This window comes from Pimephales promelas, chromosome 21, assembly GCF_988280905.1.
Source record: "Pimephales promelas chromosome 21, fPimPro1.hap1.1, whole genome shotgun sequence".
In the NCBI taxonomy this organism is placed as follows: Eukaryota; Metazoa; Chordata; class Actinopteri; order Cypriniformes; family Leuciscidae; genus Pimephales; species Pimephales promelas.
Window position 1 is genome coordinate 16,888,881 of NC_142789.1, and position 22,941 is coordinate 16,911,821.

A 22,941-nucleotide genomic window follows, 5' to 3' on the forward strand; every position below is an offset into this window, starting at 1 on the left:
GGTGAGGCCACCCAGGCCATTCCGGGGCCGTTCCGGGAAAAGCATCTGGGTGGGTTCACGCAGTACAGACGGTCACTAGCAGCAGCGCTACTCTGCTTTCATAAGAAAGGAAACAAATAAGTGATAAGGGATAGCTAGGTACTGTGCCAGCGTTTCAAAGGTTGCCCGAGGAGGGGGTCCCCTGGCAAGCGAGGTGTGTGGGAGAGCCAGTGAGGAAAAGAGTAATTGAGTGGGAGAACGAGGAGAGGAAAGAAAAGGAGATTGCAGATTAAGAGTGGCAGATGTAAAGTAGTGAAATTTGCAAGGTAGAAAGATTACAGAGCAAGTGGAGGAGAGCCGTACAGTAGGTGGCATTTGGCGTTCAAGATTCATGCTTTCAGAAAGTGCCCTGAATTGACAGCAGAGATTGTGGTAAACAGTCTACCGAATCCACACAAATAACTGCCCTGAAAACAGATGAAAGCAGGTGAACAAAATATCTGTATTTTAAAAAAATTAGGAGAGAAAGAAAATGGCTTCTATTCTTAGCTATTTAGCAAGTCTTAATGTGGCCCCTACTCCAAATGCAAACTACTTGTTTCGTACACTCAGAGAAAACATCTAAAATACTTGACCTGACTTGAGGTCAACAACATGCAAATTACCATTTTCCAACAAAACAGATTGTATGCTGAACCAGGAAAAAACAACAATATTTGTTTATGGGAAAAAAGTTCAAATAATCTGTGAGATTTGAAAACGACACCAAAGCCACTGTAAATGTCATTATTCCAATATAAATAGACACACCTAAAGCTGTTTGTTTATTAATTAATTCACATTTAAACATTTTAATAATCAAAATTCAAACTGACATAAGTAAAAATGCAAAACGATTTAATAATACACTCATTTTTAATGCAAACGGACAAAGAAAAGAACATTTTAAAACTCAATATCACGTTTGTTACATTCATTTGTTGCATAACTATATTGTATATTACAGACCAAATGTGTTAATCTTTTTACAATTAAACTTCTTGAGATCCTAGCTAATGCTACAACATCAGAGATCTGGTGGTTTTAATTCAGATGCATCTCTTTTTTTTTTTTTTTAAACGCAACAACATCAGTTATTTATGATGACGTTATAAATGGGTTTTAAATCATGACCTAGCAGCTGACATGTTGAGCCATGGTGCTAATGCAGGAGATTGGGTTTGATTTAAAAAAAAAATTATAGAATAATATTAAGAAAAATTCAATAAGATCCATTTTTCACCATGTTGTTGTGTGTAGGGAACTGGCTGTAGGGAAGTCTTTACATTGTGAATGTGTGTGTGAAACATGGCTTAGCAGTTCACATGATGAGCCTTGGAGCTCATGCAAGAGAAGTGGGTTAAAATTCTAGCTTTTCAAACTATTAATTAAGCATGCTACAATATCAGATTTTACCATGGCGTTGAGAATGTGTTTGGAATATAAAGGCCTAGCAGTTGCACAATGAGTCTTGGTGCTAATGCAGGAGATGCAAATTTGTTTCCGGCTTGTGTCCTTTTTTGATAAACAATCCCACGAGATCAGTTATTCTCAATGTGTTTGGGATGATGCCCATGCAGCAAATGTGGGTTTGAGTCTGACTTGCATTTTCTCCATCTCTCTCCTCAAATAACACGTCTCCGACCAACTCTCACTGGGTTAGATATCGAAACGCACTGACAATACAGCTTCACATTTAAAGGTGCTATATGTATTTTTTAGCGGCCTCTATCGCTGATGTTTCAGATTGCAACCAATTTTTACATGAGAGCTCGTGCTCTCAGCGGGCACTCGTGATACACGGCCACACTGGGACTTTCAACACACCGGAGAAAGCATCACACAACATGCTGGAAACTCATGTAAACTCCCACTGCACCATTACAATAATAGGCTACTTTTATCAGCTTGACGTTGAACTAATGCCCCATGCTCATACCATGATAACATTACATTTGTGGTGTTATCTAACATTAGGCATTTCACTAAGTATTCATGTATCTTTTACAATCAGCAAAGTCAACAAAGGTGAAAGTATAATATGAAAATGAAAACGATTAGTGAACTAGACTGAACAATTTCAGTGTAACAGTAAGATCATAGGAAGTTACATTACTGTACTGAACGTGTCTGAAAATGTGTATTATAAACAATATGATAGTAGTGGGATGAGTGACGTAAGATTTATGTACTAGAAAGGTCTAATACATAAAATTTAGTAATAAAATACTTTTTGTTATCCTGGAACAGTCTTTTGTATAATGTATAATATATGTTGTAGTTTACCTAGCTATTTCATTACAGTTTACCATTATTTCAGCATATCTGAAAACTTGTAATTCATCACAATAAAAATAGCAGAGGTCTCTCTATAATTCAAACGGTCTGCCGATGTTGATCCGATACATTTTTGTTTTATTTTTTATTTGTATGTGGAGTTTGTGTTGGAGTGTGTGTTGTGCTGGAGGCAGGTCATTTTTTGGGTGTTATCACACTCATGTCGTCAGCTGCAGTGCTGTCACATAGACTGGATATAAAAAAGAGAGAGACTCAGGAGCGCACATGCACGTCACATCCAATGGATTTCTCAGAAAAGCCGACCCGGAGACTTCACATAAAAATAGGAATACTATACTGGCCTTCAGAGGTAATAGCAAAACCTGACAAGTGGATCATTGTAATATGCGATTACAACCCCGTCACACACACAGGCAATAAAAAAAGGATTCATTTTAGAAGAAAAGTTACATATTGCACCTTTAACTTGCAACACTTTTTGTTAAGACTTCATAAACATAAACCAAAGGGGTAAACGAACAGCATTATATTCAGAAGTGTTTTGTCAGCTGAAGATGTGGAGCTAAGAGAGGCACTAACTGTCCATTAGTCTGAGAGCCAAGAGGTTAATTAGTGTGAGTGATTAAGAGAGGGGACAGGAGCAGCCCTGTTACTGCTGTTCCACTCCAGCTCCTTCACAGAGATACAAGGACACTCCAAAAAACATCACTGCCTGAAAAGATGACATCGAGTCGCCAGCGTTACCTGGGCGTACCTGTGATGCTCTCACAGTAATCACTGCAAATCAGAACAATAGCCACCAAGAATTCACAAAAGATGAAGAAGTCCATATCCAGGGCTAGGGTTTTGATAGAGTTATTCTAATGTTTGCAGTGTAAATCTTGTAATTTTTTCAGAGATATACTAATATATGGCGCACTGACATTCCATTATTAATCTAATTAAATGTGTGAGTTGCTGCCTTATTTAGTATGTCTGTTATAACTGTGTCCAAGTAACCAAACCAGTTTGGTCATGTTCAATGAAATGACTAACACATAATTAAAAAACAGCTCCCTTTTTTGATCTCTAAAACATCCCTGTGCAAGTGCAACTGAATTGTATTAATTTCCAAACAAAACCATTCAAAAGTTGAAACGTGATATGATGGCATAAGGACAAACCAGCTAAATGAAAATCACTGGTGTATCTTAAACATCATTATATTACATTCATGGATATTTAGCTGGCTTAATACATTTCCTTTCAAACATTTGTGGTCTGTTAGATTGTTCAATGCTTTTGAAAGAGGTCTTTTATGCTCACCAAGGCAAAGTAAAAACAGTGGTGTTGTGAACTATAAAACCAGTGAACCAGTGAAATATTGTCACATTATCTTTCAGAAATCATTCTAATGTGCTGATTTGGTGCTGAATAAAGATGTGCTGATTTGGTGCTGATTAAATTTCTTATTATTATTATCATCAATGTTGCAAACAGTTATGCAGTTTAATACAGTGCCTTGCAAAAGTATCCGTACCCCTCCATTTTTTATGTTGCTGATTTGTGTAAAACTACTTTAAATAACATTTTCACATCAAACTACACTGCACACAACATAATGACAAAAGTAAAAAACAGCTTTGTGAAATTAGTAGTACACTGCATAAGTATTCAAACCCTTAACTCAGTACTTAAAGCACCTTTACAGCCTCAAGTCTTATTGAGTATGATCTGCATTTGCTGATTTTCTGCCATTCTTCTCCTCAGATCCTCTCAAGCTATGTAGGGTTGAATGGGGACCGTCGGTGGACAGACTTTTTTAGGTTTCTCCAGAGATGTTTGAGTGGATTCAAGGCCAGGCACTGGCTGGGCCACTCAAGGACATTCACAGAGTTGTCCATAAGCCCCTCTTGCATTGTCTTAGTTGTGTGCTTAGGGTCATTTTCCTGATGGAAGGTATAACTTCTGCCCTGTCTGAGGTTCTAAATGCTCTGTACTAGGTTTTTAAATCTCTATATGTATATAATCTCTATATGTCTATATGCCCTGTTGCCGAAAAACACCCCCACAGAATGTGTAAAAAAGGGGCACTAATACTTTCGCAAGGCAGTGTATTTTTGTGCAAACTAAGATACATTTTTTCAAGATACTTTGGTGAATAGAAAGTTAGAAAAACAATGTTTGTTTGATATTTTTTTTTTTTTGCAAGAATGTAAAAAGTCTTTACTTTCTGAAGTATTTACTCCTTTACAAAAAAGTAGTAACAAAAATCTTAAAAATAATACATAATAATTTTATTTCTGTATGTTTTAAGAATCGTCTTATATTCTATAAAATTTTGGGGGAATTTTTATCAGCAGATATTCAAAGCTTTAGTCATATAAGTGAGCAAGGTGGATTTACATTGTCGGAATAAGTACTTCTACACTAGGCAACATCTCCATATTTTTCGCACATTTAAATTTATACAAATGCACACAGGTAGAACACACAGATAGTGACTAATTCAGAGAAGCCTCAAAGGTTGCATGCTATAAGTTTAACTACCGAGAGAAACCATCAGAGTACGTGTCCTTTAAAAATTTCAAATGAGCTTTCCGGCGTAACAATGAAATAAAACCTGAGCCTTAGCGCTCCTCCAGTTATCAATCCCAACATTAGACAACAACATGCTTATGACAGCACATCCGAGATGCAGACAGGATACGCTCGCTCCATCAGAGATGGGTTGACTTGACATTAAAACCAGATATTTTAGTGTCTTCAAATCATGTGTCTCAGGTCTGAGAGGAAGTGGAGGACAGACAGAATGTGCTGAAAGAGAGAGAAAAGAGATGCGGACGGAAGCGATGAATATGAAAATGGAGGGAGAAAAAGGACGAGAAAAAGATATTGTGACAAAGCGAGAGAGACAGAGATAGCGAGAGGTGAGAGGAAGAGACAAGGAGAGAGAGAGAGAAAGAGAGAGACTGTGAGTGGATAATTTGACCATCCCCTTTACTGTCATTGATAAATGATCTAGGTAGAGAAGCTCTTAGAAGCCCAGTGCACGAACACACTCTGAGATTTAACTCCACGCCTGGTGTGTCTGCATTTCCATCCCTCTCGCTTTTCCTCACCAAATATCTCTCCATTCAGTCACCTTTCACTGATCATCGTATGGCAGTTTTGGAAGTGCGAAATAGAGTGTTTCACTGTTTTTATGTGCGTGTTTGTGGGAACACCAGCTTCTGGGCTCTTTCAGATCATGCTGGATTTGGGTGTTTTTTTGGTTTGGTAATCATTCTTTAGTTACTGATGAAAATGAGGACTGGTAATCTTAAATACTCAAAACTGACTCCCCATTGGCCTGTTAAACCTAGTGCTGCCTTAAACTACTTTAAATTACTATTTCACATCAATCTACACTGACTGCATACACCATAATGACAAAGTAAAAAACAGATTTGTGAAACAAGTAGTACACTGCATAAGTATTCAAACCCTTAACTCAGTACTTAAAGCACCTTTACAGCCTCAAGTCTTAATGGGTATGATCTGCATTTGCTGATTTTCTGCCATTCTTCTCCTCAGATCCTGTCAAGCTATGTAGGGTTGGATGGGGACCGTCGGTGGACAAACATTTTTAGGTTTCTCCACAGATGTTTGAGAGGATTCAAGGCCAGGCACTGGCTGGGCCACTCAAGGACATTCACAGAGTTGTCCATAAGCCCCTCTTGCATTGTCTTAGCTGTGTGCTTAGGGTCATTGACCTGATGCAAGGTGAACCTTCTAAATGCTCTGACCTAGTCTTTTAAGGCTATCTCTATATTTTGAAGGCATTGAGTTTTCCTTCCTACTCTGACGAGTCCCCCAGTCCTGCTGCTGAAAAACACCCCCACAGTATAATGCTGCTACTACCACACTTTACTGTTGGGATGGTATTGTGCAGGTTAACTCCATACATGATGCTTGGAACTGAGGTTCCTCAGGCCAATACAATATTGTTTCTCATAGTCTGAGAGAGTCCTTTAGGAGCTTTTTTGTAAATTCCAAGTGGATTTTCATGTGTCGATAATATGACAATTTTTTTCTTCTTCGCACTTCGCACTAGAAAATCATATGTATTAAAAAAAAACCTGCACAGTCTTTACTGTGTTTATAAGATATTCATTTATTCGTATTAAAGTTAGAAAAGTAATTCTGTAAGGAGCTGTGAGAGATTTCACTTTTTTGTTTGATTAGCATTAGGGGTGGCACGGTACATGAAAAAACATTCGAACCGTTCGGTTGTCTCGGTTCGGAGCGTGTGTGCGCCTCACGGTTCGACGCATGCACAATGTAGCCTCGTGCCCGTATGTGACGTGTGCTTTCTTTTAGCGCGACATAAGCTTGTTCGACTTGAACCGGCGCTGCACAGAGCGATCGGTGAATAACATCAAACTAGCGCGAGAACGACGGCTCCGTATGCTTTTCAATCACTTTCGCGGTATTTGATGTCACTACCGATCGCTCTGTGCAGGGCCGGTTCAAGTTAGTAAACAAGCCAGTAAAAGTGGAGTATGGAGCGCTGCAAGTCACAACAAGCGGAGAAATCGCAAGTGGGAGAGATGAGGGAGTTGGAGGATGCGCCAGCGTCGTATAAGTCTATGGTATAAGTCCGGTCTGTGGGATCAATTTGGATTTCATGTTATGACATTTAAATATAACACTACAGTGGCACTTTATGTTTAGATAAGAGCTTCAGTCATATGTTTCCAAATCCTGCATTTTAATTTCAAGTGAAAAAAAAAAGTACCCTCACTCTCTGGGAATAGAAGCATTGTTGATACGGTTTTTGTGTTGAGGTTGAACTTATGTTTCACTTTATGTTTATGGCCTTTGCGATTGCTATAGCCTAATTATAGGCAATGAGGTTTCATGTATATTGACTTATTTATAAAAGACAGTGTTTTCAGAGTTCCTCTCTTTTTCTTTTAAAAGATAGAATTTTTGAAGTTGGCAGTTGATAAATGCAAGTTAATTTCTTTGTGTAAATAAGATTTGTGTGATAAAAAGGCACAAGTTCTTGTAGAGATAGTGATACACATTCTCCTTTTTTTTTGCCAAATAAACGAAAAGCATGTCAATGTCCTCTCTCTTGCTGTATCAAAATCTCACCTAGCTTTCCTCTGAGATAGTCCCAAAATGTGCTTAAAGTCAAGTCAAATTTAGTTTGTGCATGATTGCATGAATATATGTATTTTTTTAATATACCATATCCTAAAGTGTGGATAATTAAGCTATATATCACATGCTGAAGTACATTTCTGGAGTGTTAAAGATTAAAAGAAAAAAAATAACAAGAACCGTACAGAACCAAAAACCGTGACCCAAAAACCGTGATACAAACCGAACCGTGCCACCCCTAATAAGCATTAATAATGAGAGCAGATAAATTTAGATGATGTCACTTTACTTGTACATTTTCTTTCTCAACTGTTTACGTTCACTTAAAACATAAATTAGCCCAAGACTGGTTGCCCACTGAAGCTAAGCAGGGTTGAGCCTGTTAGTACCTGAATGGGAGACCTTCTGAGAAAACCAGGTTGCAACTGGAAGAGGAGTTATTAAGGCCAGCAGTGGGTGCTCCCCCGATTGTCTGTGTGGGTCCTAACGCCCCAGTATGGTAATGGGGACACTATACTGACAAAGAGCACCGTTCTTCGGATGAGACGTTAAACCGAGGTTAAACCTGTCCTGCATGGCCTCCTAATAATCTCATATATCTAATCCCCTGCAGCCTTGGTGAGCAAAAGATTTTAAAAAAATCTTACAAACCCCCAAACTTTGAAACAGTACTATACGTGCGTGAATTGACAAAATGTTCCGTTCTAAATAAATATATAAGCAAATTTATGAGGTTTATGATGGCACGAAGATAGACAATTCAATTTTTATCTTTGTTCAAATACATTCTCAAAACTAGAAGCAAAACTTAAAGGTTGTTTGTTTGTCATAGTCACTGAGGTTTAATAACATAGTAGCGTGGTCGGTTTTGGTTATGTCATCCTTCATCGCTCAAGTGAGTCGCAAATGGGCAATAAAGAGCCCAATTACAGCTTCTGGCCTCCATTGACTTTGAACACTTTAGACCAAGTAAGTTGGATTTTTACTAATCTCAAGGCAGTTCTGCAGTTTGTGAAAGATTGTCAAGAACAGAAATTGGGACACTGGTTAAATTTGTTCTTTTAATAATACAGCTTTTTAATAAGCTGTCTAAAACAGAAGATTTTCACAAAATTATGGCTAAACATGGAAACTGCACGACTGGCTCGCATTCTCTGTCAAATAGCAGCAACACTGGATAAGTATTAATATCTCTAATTATCATTCAAGGAAAACTGAAATGTGAAAATTTATTTTTATAATATTCTTCTATGTACCTGTCTGTTTTAATTACTGCTGTGGGGGACTCGTGCAAACTGCAAACTTCAAAATTGGAAAATGAACTGGGTTTCTCTGGGATAATGTCATTCGTAGATTCAGTTTCAGCTAAAACCAAAAGCTGTGTACAAGCTTTAAAGAGACAGTTCACAATAATTGAATCAAGTCGTAACAAACCCCTATGAATTCTTCTGCGGAACATAAAATATTTGACTTTTTTTTTCTTTTCTTTTTTTAAAAATGGAAGTCAATGATGATCATCAAAATGGTTTGGTTACCAACATCTTTTAAACTGTCTTGTGTATCACAAAAGAAAGAAAGTTTGAAAGAAAGACAGGTTTGGATCTACAGCTGTGGAATAGAATTAGTTTCTATGATGCATCGCGATGCTAATGTGAATGATTCTGCATCAATGCATAAAAACAAAATAATTACATTTTTAAAAATGTAATTACACCTATCTATCATACATATTAATGTACTGTTTCAGTGTAAATAAATTATTCTTATTAAATATTTTGTTATTAAATAAGTTGTGCATGTCCTTCGGAAGCAAAGCATTTACATCTGTACAAGATAACTCCTTAAAAGCAGATATTTCTAGAAATAAATAAATATCAAGCAACCGAAGGAAACACTCACTGCTCTTGACTGAATAACTTTCATAGGTTTAATAATAATTGACATATTTGTAATTAATACACTAAAGAAAGACTATGCAGCCAGTGAACATTTTTTACATATGACTCTTGAATGCTTCTGTTGAATAGATTTAATTTTATTTGTTCTAAAGTTTCTAAACAGTGATAAAATAGCAAAAATGGCCCATATTGTGACTATTAAATAGTATTTATTAATAAAAGAATTGGAGAAAAAGATGCATTATGATTCATTTGAGAATAGTTGTATAATCCAATCGTTATCCTCTGAATCATAATCCAATTGTATCATGAGACAAATTCTATTTGGAACAGACAGAGTAAATGATGACAGAATTAAAATTTTTGAGTGAACTGTCCCTTTAATCATTATTATATTATATAGATGTGAATTGAAGGATTTTTTCCTTCTTTATTTCCCCTTGCTTGGATCATCCTGCGGCCCAGTTCCTGACTATACAATAACACATGGTGCTCTTAAGGTAAGGTATAGGCTAGAAGCAATAATTTCCACATCTACAGCACAACATAAACTGCTTTCAATACATCCAGTAACACATAAATATTTCAGGCGTAGACCAAGCAGACATTAAAACTACAACCTTCATAAAGACGTGTTCAAGACTTTGACTTAACTCTGACCTGAGAACAGTTATTCTTAAAATAAATCAGAATATAGATAGAAAACACTAATTAAAGCTTAACATAAAACCACCAATGATTTCAGTCCATAAAGGCGAAAGGCGTTGTTTTTCGTATTACACAATCCAAAAGGTTGATATATCTGACAGATTCCTGTGCGACGACTTTGAGTCTTCCAATTTACTCTAAACTGTGCAATGAAGCAGTGGTGCACATAATGACCCTATTGTTTGTCAATGCAAATGCCCTGTTAGATAAGTGTTCTGACAGGTACAATATCTCACACTTCCTATCATGAAAGCAAAATAGAGAAAAAGAGCCCTCGTGATGACGTTTATTAGCTTCATGGCAACTTAGGACAAAGCTAAGTTGTACTAGAATGATCTAAAATAAAGCGATTTAAAAGAAATATATTTACAAAAAGCCATGACAGCAACTGCAAGGTGTCCTCTACAGAGTATGGATCATTAATATGCAAGCTATACATATTAAATTTACAAAAAGGAGGATTTAAAAATATGACCGACAACTACCTTGACCATTTTGTATATTATACCGCTGTCACCTATATTCATTTAAATCTAAGTAAGGGATAATATACAGAGTCATTATCACAAAATAAACAGGGTGATCAGGACCTCAACATGAAGCAGCTGGTTAACAAATCAATAATAAAAAAAATAATTACTTCTTTAGCAGCCATAACATAATTACTGCAGTATCCATGATCATTGAACACATGGTGTCAGAGTTGTCTGGCTGTAAAATCTAACAGTAAATTTTAAATGAGTTACATATGCTTAAATATTAAAGTTAATTGTACTTATTAGAAAAAAATGTATGTGAACCTAATAAGTGATTATATTAAGCAGAATGATTTACAGAAGATTTCTAGTCCCTGGCATGCTTTGTTCTTGACTGTTAAATGAGAGCAAGTTTAAATTAAAAAGTTAAAATGAAGTGTTATTTTATGGGTTTGTGGAGAGGGAGAGATCTGTTAGTGTTTAATGTTGTGTTATGTTGGAATTAAAGAGTTTCTGGTATGTCTGAGTTTTGGGGCGTTATCATTGTGCCTAAAAGAAGGGCCTGTGATCAAGTAGAGGATTGACCAAATCACATTCGTAAAACATGTGTACACACACAGATTTGAACTTAGATCGCACCACGTCAGGGTCTAAGCAGATGTACCCTTATCCTTGTTGCATAAAGTTGGAGTACTGCAGGTATTTGGGAATATAAGTAATTCTTTTTGTTTTCCATTCTCAAGTAAAGGATTTGGACATTGACTGGTGATCGTTTATAAGTTAATTACATTAATTAGGGGCCGTTGGAGATACAAGTTTAAGGTTTTAAACCATTCAGCTCTGCACAATATCAGGATAATTTGCATTTTATATATTTCACATCTGGAAGAGAGGTTTTTGTGCTCATGTTCATTATCTGAATCACACGTATGTACATTGGAGAAAATATCGTAAGATCAAATGAAGAGTTCAGATGCAAAAGCCTCTAAATGCCATTTGAAATTTTCTTCTAAAATGACCATTTTTATCAAACTTGTATATTTAAGTTCAGTAATTTCACTTAAATGACAATTAATAGGTAATCTTCATTGCCATTTAAGTGAAATTACTGAACTTAAACATACAAGCTTGATAAAAATGATCATTTTAGAAGAAAATTTCAAATGGCACTTAGAGGCTTTTGCATCTGAACTCTTCAAATGTAGGTTGGTTTTCTCACAACATTTTAAAATGAGGTCAGTTAAAATATATTATTTAAAAAACAATGGCTGTGCACACTTCAGCACACTGATACTGAATGCCAAGCAATTTAATTAATCTTTTTATTACATACAGTATTTAAGTGTATTTATTTATTAATTTAAGAAATAATCTCTTCATGTGGACTCAATAAATATTAGTTTTAAAACTTAAATGGATTAAGGCAATCAGTTTACTCAAATGGTTTGAGGTAATGTAATTTGTTTGGGTTTTACAGTCCACTTATCAGGTAAATAAATACTTAGGCATGAAATATTGAAATTGTATTTAAATGGCGTTAGTAGTAGTGTACTTTCAGAGGACGGAGAAACACCAAATAATTTCTTGGATAAAATGTCCCTTATACAGAAATATTTGACTAATCAGAATCTAAATATTCCATAGAGATGTGTAATAATTTAGCATACAATCCAGGCTGCATTACTACTTAGTGTATCAAAACAAAATGAGTGACACGAGTAAACTTATTCAAATATAGGCTACTTCGCTTGCAGGTTTCTATTCAAATGTTATAAAGGTGTCTGAACTCATTTAAAACATTTCAAGCATGACAATTATGTGTATTTGGCATATATTCTACTTTTAAATCTTTTAATTTTACCTCCAACCCACACGTGCTAAAATGCAACCCTGACATGTAGTGACGAATGTTTCTTCAGAACAATCTATGTAAACACACACATTAAAAAAGCTAGTTTCGAACACTTTTGACTATCGTAAGAGCAGAGTTTTCAGGGACAGTTGTTCTGTCAAAAGTCACCCGCACTTGTTTCACAGAGAACCGGTGCGTGAAAAGTGTGAACACACCACCAAAACAAAAACACACCTTTGACCAGAGAAAGCAACACTACTCACCGTCTCTGCAGAGTCTCATGGCTTCGCGATTTTTCCCGCACTCTTTCAAACTTTCTTCCAATTCTGTACCTGAGGAAGCAATTTGGGTCGTGTTACATAAATAGTTACACTTGCTGGCTTGTTCTCGCGTTTCTTAATATTTCAAAACTGCACGCAGTCGGGCAAACACTCGCGATCTGACGCGGCTGCCCGCTGAAACGCAATGGCCGACGGCGGCTGATCAACTCACCGTCGCTCCCGTAGAGTTTCACAGCATCGACCCAGCTGCTCCAAGGCTGTCCCAGCATTATTTCAGGACTAGGCAGGGATCTGCGCTCCGCCACAGTCGCCATTGCTGTGGAGGCTTCTCCCCGCTGGAGCTGTGTCTGCTGCTGCTTCAGCCTGGCCGCTCTGCGCTGCTGCTGCTCCCCCCTGACGTCATCATCGGCCCTTTCCGACATTCTTTCCGCTACAATGTAACAACACAGCAATGAGCCGAGCGGATTCCTTCAATGAATGACATTGAGCCGAACGAGCGATTCATTCACGGGCTCGGTTGTCTTTCTTCCCCCCTGCACGAGACGGCGTGTACCGAAACATACGTTAAGAGCAGATTACTGAGATAAAAGTTTAAGGACGACCTCAAAACTTCCTTTCACTGACGCCTATGCGAGAAATAAGGTGACCATAGGTTTCACCGGAATGTTTACCTTATACTGTCAAACATATTAAAACGTTTATCTTGAAATTATAATTATATTTTTCAAAAAACGACTCAATGGACTTGGGAATTCCCCATTCTCTTGATATTGACGCCCCTTTAGGACATGACAATTGAAAAACAGGCTACCAGACAAATGAAATCCACATCAAATTTTTTTTACACATATTCCTTTGTATGACTTTCTTTGACCAACACAAACAAAAATCTAATCTCCCTGGTAGCCTACTGTTTTTGACAAAATTTACTTTCCACTTTGAAGGGTCTAAAATTTTATACAGCGTTATCAACTACAAATAAAAGTGCATACTGTCTTGGTTTCATGTGATTTTGTTTGTGTGTGTGTGTGTGTGTGTGTGTGTGTGTGTGTGTGTGTGTGTGTGTGTGTGTGTGTGTGTGTGTGTGTGTGTGTGTGTGTGTGTGTGTGTGTGTGTGTGTGTGTGTAAATAGTCAAGACTACAGTGGTTTAATTTCAGTTTGTCCCTCTGAAAGGAATGTAAAACAGTTCAGCTACCATATCTGACACACAACTATTAAATATTTATATTCAAATTCTCTAATTTAACTGTCATATTAAGATTGCTTTTTCATATAAATCTTGATCACAAAACATGTAAACATGTCCATGGTCACAATTGGGACCAGTAGGAAACTCAGAGCCCCATTTTATTTATTTGCATTACATTAATAAAGCATAAAAGTAAAAATAAATGTGCTTTTGTTCATGGATTTCCATTAGCCCACAATTGATAGTAAAATCAAATATTAAATAATTATTGTTTATTTGCTCTTAATGAGAAATATTTGACTCTCTAGTTTCCTTTCTAGTTGGAATTGTGACTAGAAATAAAACACATAATTTATTTAAAAAAATGTTTCAATGCATGCAGTTTGTTACATTGGTAAATCCAAGGAGCAAAACGTGTTCATTTAAAAAATTGGGGATTAAAGGGGTTAAAACAATAGAGCATATAGCAAACAATGGAGAGACATCTACATGGCAGGCCATTTTAATGACAGCCAGAAATTAATCATTTGATGCACTGAACATCAAATACTGAGTGATTTGACATTTTCAACAGTCATTTATCCAAAGAACAGCTTGACTCAGTTGCATGAACCGGCAATTCTTTACCAAACTTTCACAAACACTACCTGGTTGATAATTAAAGTTAGAGGTAAGACTGTTATAAAGTATATACATACGTGCGTGCTCTAAATTTAATGTACTCTGATCAGCCATGTGTTATGCATCACATTTTGGAGCACAGGCATTAGCAAATAATTTCTAGGCTATACTTAGCCATTTCTCCTCTTGCAAGAATGTGTCTCTCATACACAATCAAATATGTCTGGGCCAATTCATCTAGAATAAGAACAGATAGTAGAGGCAAGCATGTCTTAATAAGATACAAAATAGCTTTAAGCTGATTTTGTGATTTATGCAGTTAAATTGCAATAAGTCATTACCTAAATGCATGTGTTTATTTTAAACAAAAGTAAGTCTGTAGGATATGTAAGACCTGGGTCATTTAAAAAAAAAATGTTTCTGTTTCCCCATGAAATTATCCCATCATTTACATCCTAAGTGTATATGCTTTTCTTCTTTCAGCCAAACAAAATCGGAGTTATATTAAAAAAATATCCTGGCACTTCCAGCTTTATGTATGCCTAGCAGTGAATGGTACCTTTTTTGAAGCCCAAAAAAGCGCATTCATCCATCATAAAAGTAATCCATACAGCTCCAAGGGGTTAATAAAGGCCTTCTGAAGCGAACCGATGTGTTTTTGTAAGAAAAATATCCATAATTATAACTTTATAGACGCTAATTACTAGCTTCCAGTAACGTTGTTAGTCCACGCGTTCACGAGAGAGTCGAGTTTCGAGATGTAAGATGTAGGAGTAGCGTAAGCTCAGGTGAGTACCTCTCGCAGTTAAAAAAAGTAGGAGTGGGCAAGAAACTCAAGCTCCTCTGACATTTCTCTTAAAAAAAATTATCATTTTACGCTTCCGTGTTTGTCAACACATCATGCGCTAGGTCAGAGAACACTCTTCCACCTGACTCGAAGTATGGCCGTAACCGGAAGCCAGTGAATATAGTTGATAAAGTTTTAAATATTGATATTTTTCTTACAAAAGGCCTTAATTAACCCCTTGGATCATGGTTTACTTTTATGATGGACAGATGTGCTTTTTTAGGCTTCAAAAAATGGTACCATTCACAGCCAATATAAAGTTTGGAAGAGCCAGGATATTTTCAATATAACTATTTGAAAGATTAAAGTCATTTACACCTAGGATTGCTTGAGGGTGAGTAAATTATAGGATAATTTTCAATTTTGGGTGAACTAACTCTTTCAAGGTGCAATGTGTAATTTTTAGCAGCATCTAGGGGTAAGGTTGTGAATTGTAACCAACAAAAGTTAGTGGCCGACAGGAAAATATGTTGTCTGAGACAGCAGAGAGCAGCCAGTTCAGCATTGTTTCTTTACAAAGATAAATTAAGAAATTATGTTTACTTATTTATTCAGTAAAACGATATGTTATTGCGAATATTATTGTTACTTGCTCATCATTGTGTCAGTGTTCTATATTTGCTGACTTTAGCTAGCTTCTTTGCACGCAGATAAACATAGTAACGAAACGCGTTTGTCCATTTAGGGCCACTGCAGAAACATGTCGGCGCAATTCAATGTAAGGGGACCGGTCCCACGGTGTATGTAGATAGAAATGGCTCATTCTAAGGTAATAACATTATAACGGTTCATTAAGAAAGGTCTTTATTCACCACTGAAAACATAGCTATGAATATGATATTGCATTTCTGTCAACAGATCCAACCAAATGTTACACAATGCACCTTTAAATGTATTTAAACTTGTTTCCACTGTGAAAAATAATGCATTATGTGTTGTGTAAATATAGAGGAATAGTCATTAAGGTCCATTCACACCAAGCACTATCGTGATAAAGTACAATAAAAATAACTATATTATAGGGGTGTAACAATGCATTGTGTCACACAATAAAAAAAAAATAATAAAAAAAAAACTACATATATCGTCGTTAGGGTTGGGTATCGAGAATCGAGTATCGTTTGGAACCGGGACTAACTTTTCGTTTTTCCCGGAATCGTTCAAAAGTTCAAATTTCGATTCCTAGTTTCGATATTCATAGTCCGCCGAGCTGAAGAAGAAACCGCTGAACAACACCAACGAAGAAGCGTCTACCGGAAGTGTTGGTATAACCGCGTGAGTCGAACATGAGTAGCTTACGTCAGCGGTCCAAAGTGTGGCTTCACTTTTCTAAAAATAACGAAATCTCGGCAAAATGCAAAATTTGTGACAAAAGGAATATTTGTGACAGAAGGAGTATTTCCTTCAGAAAGGATTATTTCCTTCAGAAATACCGTTGGTTAGCAAGGTTAGCTAAACTTTTTTGACCCTGCCTCTTAAAAGAATCGAAATCGAGAATCGTTAGGAACCGGAATCGAAACAAGGAATCGGAATCAGAATCGTTCAAATTCAAACGATACCCAACCCTAATCGTCGTGGATAGTGACAATCTGCACTGTGAATAGCTCACCCAAAATGAAAATTGAAAATTATTGAATAAAAATTACTGTGTGAGAAAAAATTCAAGTTTACAGAGTTTTAGTGTCAGTACTTCATTAAACTACTATATACAATGTTGAATATAATGTATAATAATGCAATGGGGGACTATTTGTGCGTCCTGAATCCTGATAATGCCAAATGTTTTATGTTACCAGTAAATGCATCTAGACAGTGACGCATATTCATCTAAAATAATTCTGTATTTTCAGTTTCAAAATGATGAATATTTTATTCTAGTGTCACCTTTGTCCTGTCCATTGGGTTACCAGCACCAAATCAAAGCCTATTCATTTTCACCCCCAAAGTAATAATTTAGAATTTTAATCAATCAACCAAAGCATTTTTTGTTAACTTTTTACCATGTGTCCTGGAGTATCGCAATAATATCGTATCTTGAGTTCAGTATCGTGATATATATTGAATCGTGAAATTAGGGTATCGTTACACTAACTATATTAGCGTAAACACCAGCGGACGATATCGTTCTGTTTACTTTAAGCGCATACATGTCTGTCACTTCAAATGCTCGAGCTTGTTACAGCGGGATTCTAATCGGCTGTCTATGATTTTATCATTTATCAGCCGGATAAAATCATTCTGAAAGTGATTCCAACCTCTGTACTGTTATCGTTATAGCTGTGGTGTGAACTGCTATTCTTTAACATTGAGAACGATTTCTAAAATTATATCTATAAACTAAAATGTATCTTTATAGTTATCGTCCTTGGTATGAACAGGCCTTTACTGTATAATAATGAACCTATTAACAATACATTCCCATAGCCCATTAAAGGAGTAGTTCACTTTAAAAAAAAAAAAACTTTTGCTGATAATTTACTCCCCCCCCCCCATGTCATCCAAGATGTCCACGTTTTTCTCTTTTCAGTCAAGAAAAAAAATTAAGGTTTTTGATGAAAACATTCCAGGATTTTTCTCTATATAATGGACTTCAATGGGAACCAAAGGGTCCAAATGACAGTTTCAGTGCAAACTGTTCAAAGGGCTTTAAACAATTTCAGACGATGAATAAGGGTCTTATCAAGCGAAACGATCGCTCATTTAAAAATAAAAAATAAAGTTTAAGTTTTATAGGCTCAAATGGTCGCCTTGCTTTGTTCTATGATGCACGTTCGTGACTCTCCTGTTCGAACTCGTTTATCAAAATGAACGAATCTTTTTTCGTGTCATTTGGTTCATTCAACAAACGAAATGAATGAGTTGACTCTGCAAAAGATTCGTTCTTTTTGATGAACGAGTTCGAATAGGAGAGTCACGAACGCGCATCACAGAACAGAGCAAGGCGACCATTTTTATTATCAGCAAAAGTTTTTTTTTTAAACTTTTGAACTACTTCTGCCATGACCTAATCTATCTGATAGGTTTGATCAAATAAAGATACATCCAAAAATTAAAACCCTAGAGTGAAATTGTTCATAAGTTTATATTTATGTTAACATGTCATACCTTGTCAAAAGTAAAAATTGGAACAACACTGGTCAAGTCAGTAGATCCTCATCAGCTTTGGTGATTCCAGACTGCCACACAAGCTGGTGAGGGAATCTGTGGAAAGGACACAAAGGAAAGGCATGTTAGCAGCATTGTTTCCATTCTCAGTGCGTACTAATCAGTTTAGGGAATTGGCCATTTGTTTTTTTGACTAACCCAATCTCAAGGGAAAACATCACTATTTTACCAGGTGGCAATTTCATATCAAAATCATATGACGTGAAGGATACAAAAATGTAGCATGAGGATCATTCCCTAACAGCCAATGGGGAGTAAGCAGATTGTATAAAAACGTATGAAAAAGAACATAAATTCATATGAATTTGACAACTTGCCAAAACGTAAATTAGCTATATGAACTGCCATGAGACTGTGTTGTTTTTGACAGAGGAACTTTCCTGACCTAAGGCCAACAGAATTTTACGGTTGCTTTCTTTACAGGTTTTTACTAGCTCAAGATCTACTTAAGGAGGAGCCCGTCGCTACAGAGTAATCCAATCCAATAACAACTATCCCCGGCTAACCATCTGAGAGCCCTTCAGTTGACAGCCTGATAATCCGTCTCAGGGATATAAGCAACTAGTGAAAATGTTTTGACTTTCTTGCATATGCTCAATTCAACATCAAAATCATAACCTAATTAACTTACATGAAAAAAAGCAGAATTCACACTGTATGAATTCATCCATTTATGTAAAATGAAAAATGGTAAGCCATTACAATACATATCATTAAGTAATAGGAAATAATAGACATACACAAACAGCGTCATTCTGATGTTAACTGAATGACTATTAGCCTGTTGTTTGTGTCGATGGAAAGTGATGAATGCATTACGCATCAAGTGTTCAGGGAAACGGAGGCTGATTGACTTATGATGAGATGTTCTTTGTGACGTCAAAGATTTCCCCTGCAGTGTTTCTACCATTCAACAGAACTAAGGTTTTTCCGTTTCATGTGCAAACACCCACTCTTTGTAAACAGAGTTACACTATAAACAATTAATATTCCAAATTTGGCATGCACAGTTAAAGCCGTTACATACAAAGCTTGTTTGTTCCAATATCATTGAACTACAGTGAAAACAGCCTGTGAGCCATCACAGGTTTTAATTTGAATCTGTTGTGTATATAAATTTAATTTTAAAATCATTAGTCTTTTATGTAGTTACCATTTAATTAATTATTTAATCATTTATTCATTGTGTGATTATTTTTACTGGTTTGTTATTTTCTGTTTGTATATTACTATATTTAATTTCTATTGTTGTTTAATCTTATGAATAAAATGCTCGAGAGATGTTTGTCTTTATGAGCAATAGAATGTAAGAGATACGAGAATTCCTTCATTTCATGATTTTAAACATCACAGAATGTAAACGCTTCTGCTTTGGTATAATAACAGTTGTTGGATTTGTACTGACATACTCTGAGCATTGAAACATACTATTAAAGGTGCAGTATGTAGATTTTAACGGTTGCGAGTCGCACTAATGGCTCAGCCCACTGCTCACCCCTCCCTTTCGAAGAAGCTACGGTGGCTAAAATGGGAAAAGCATCGTCTTCTTGAGACAGCAGAGAATAGCTGAGCTGGTTAAAGCATAAAGCCTTGTTTAAACTCGACGCGTCCGCATGAGCCCAAAGGTGCACGCGGCAAATTGACGTGATTGTAACAGAGTGCGCGTCTCCGCATCCCCTAGACACCATTTACTACACATATAATGAGTACAATTATTGTTTTTTTTCTCTTGAAAACTCATAGCTATCGATTTAAAATGCTCCCAAGATCGACTTGTCGACCGCGATCAACGGGTTGGTGACTCCTGTAACGTTACTGTTTTACGGTCAATAGTACTAATCAGCTGATTGTCAAATAACACAGCGAGGGAGAAGAACTAAGTTACATGAAACAATCCAACTACATATTTTACACCACTGACAAGGGAAAAGTAACTACTCACTATGTTTATGGCTAGCTTCTTGCTTTCTGCAGCTTCTCTTTCAAGGTATGAACGAAACGCGCTCTGCAGCGATGTTTGTTCGCTGTCGGCTACGGTAGAAAAATGAGATTACAATATGTCGATCTTCATAGAAGGGGGTGTCCGCGGTTATGTAGATATAAATGTCTCATTCTAAGGTAATGAAAACATACGGTTGATTGAGTAAGGTATTTATACACCAAAGAACACTAGGGCTGGGTAATAAATATCGATTTCTCGATATTAATCGATTCTCATTTTTACGAACCGATATCGATTCTTAAATCTCAAGAATCAATTAGTCATCCTGTTTCATTTGAATGAATGAACGTTTTGGCACTGTGGTGTGAGATTGTTCTGCCGCATCTCTCTTCCGGCTTAATAATACCAGTTACAGCGTGAAATAAACATGAATAAGCATCTGAAAGCGTGTTAAAAGATAGACTACAAATTATCGAAATCCGTATCATGTCACATTGATTCGCTCAATCAGTGTTTGAACCGTGGAAAGACGTCAGTTAAACAGTAATCAATGTCATGCATCGTCATATTTACCCCAGAAAACCCACGTAAACTCGTTAGTCAACTAGAAAAAAATAACTATAGAGATGAGAATTTTGCTAAATCTATACACCATATTACATATGCATTATAATCTTAATGTTTTTCAATATTTAATGCATATTTGAATAAATCTGGCAAGTTTGTATGACAGCCACCATTTAAATGTATATATTTCATATAATCTTCTTATTATAAAAATAAATAAAATAGCTACAAAACAGTTAATTATAATATTACCTTCATATTAGGCTAATGAAGTAGGCTACAACTACACTCCCATAGTTTACAGCATTAGTTAAGAAATTTGATTTCCTTGAGAAAATTAGCCATTTATTGCAACTGATATCCAAAATAATCAATATTGAATCAAATCGAATCGGAATCAAAATTGAATCGAATTGCAAGCTTGTGAATCGAAATCGAATCGAATTGTGACATTTGTGTCAATACCCAGCCCCACTGAACACATAGTTATGGATCTTATATTGCATTTCTGTCAATAGATCCTCAGAAATATCACACATTGTCCTTTAAGAAAACTAATATTATTCTTTATTAAACCCTTCTTTTTTTATTATCATCACTTCATCTCTTTCTGCTCTTTCCTGACGTTCTCAGCCAAACTTGGATAGAAGAACGATATTAGAGTTTTAGGTACCAGACAAGACTTGCTTTTGGCAGGTTTTATTAGTTTTGGACAAAAGACAAAACATCTTTTGACAGGAGACGAGGTCAGATCTGATATATTTCTGATGTGGGATCCATCCGATCTAGCATATTGCTACAGTATATTAATTCTTGATCACATTGTTAATGTTAGTTAACAGAAATGTGACTGTTCATTGTTAGTTCATGTTAGTGCAGGTTCATTAAATAATATAATATACAGAAACTATTTTTGATTTAAGCATGTATTAGTAGATGTTTACATGAACTAAGTTTACTATACGTTTTAGAAGCATTTTTCATTGTTAGTTCAAATTTACTAATGCAGTTAACAAAATGTTAACAAATGAAACCTTCTTGTGAAGTGTTAGTGAAAAAAATATATAAAGTGCATACACACCACAAAATATATATAAACACAATGATTTTATTACATATAACTAGCCTGTGTGTGTTTGAGTGTGTGGTTTGAAAACACCCATGCTCGTCCCCTCCTCAACGATTCCCATTTTGTGTAAAGTTTCATTTACAACTTTAAAAGCCTTATGTCAAACGTCATGTCCTTGAAGTTTTATAAGTGTTTTGCTAATGTTTCCACTCTTTTGGCTTCATTAATTTATTGCCCTGTCCACTTGTTCGCATCCACTATGTAACTTCAAAAACGAGCAAGTGGACTTGGGAAAGTGAAAGCAATAATGGCGAGATCCACAAGTCGTTAGAAAGGCTCCTACAACAAGTTTTCTACAAGGACTAAACATAGCGGGTTTGTCGTCGGTGCGAAACGAACAAAGTAAACTTGAGTATTACATCACCAAAATAAAATGTTACACACATAAGAGGGGGAGGGGGGACGGCAGCAGGTTTAGCTTCCTCGCTAACTGAGCAGCTGAGCCATTGGTGGCACTGCTGTAGCATGCAACTGGCTAACTGGCAGAACAGACATTAGCAGCTGATCTCGATGTCATCATTTTTCTCTTACCAATGCCCTGGACTTCAGAGGTCCCGGTAGAGTGCCAGAGAGAACAAAGGCGCAGGCTTTAGGGTGTATTGAAAATGAAGATCAGTTCAAAGAGCGAGTGTAGTGCTCAGTGACTGTGGAGGTCTTCACCAGGTGCTTCCATGTCTGTTTACCAGGCAGCATTCTGGGACAAGAACGTCACTGGCTGACTCCAACAGCACGCATGCACCGAGCACGCCTGTCACTGGACAGGATGGTGGTGTGTCAAAAACGAGAGCGCTGCCTGCCTAGACAGCATTTCTGGGCGTC

At 36.4% G+C, this 22,941-nt stretch overlaps 1 protein-coding gene across 2 annotated transcripts in view; it reads right to left on the reverse strand.

Annotated features, from left to right (window-relative positions):
• The window catches only part of atxn7 (ataxin 7), a 69,670-nt gene extending 46,826 nt beyond the window's left edge, over nt 1–22,844 (reverse strand). Inside the window, exons 1-4 of one of the 2 annotated variants that reach the window (XM_089125250.1) lie at nt 22,654–22,844; nt 18,425–18,520; nt 12,873–13,091; nt 12,644–12,712 (exon numbers count right to left, since the gene is read on the reverse strand). In XM_089125250.1, the coding sequence (XP_088981376.1) occupies nt 12,644–12,712; nt 12,873–13,083 (280 nt within the window). In that variant the 5' untranslated portion in view covers nt 13,084–13,091; nt 18,425–18,520; nt 22,654–22,844. The remainder of the gene's footprint in view (nt 1–12,643; nt 12,713–12,872; nt 13,092–18,424; nt 18,521–22,653) is intronic. The other variant, XM_089125249.1, reaches the window with a different exon arrangement.
• Nucleotides 22,845–22,941: the final 97 nt, after the last annotated feature.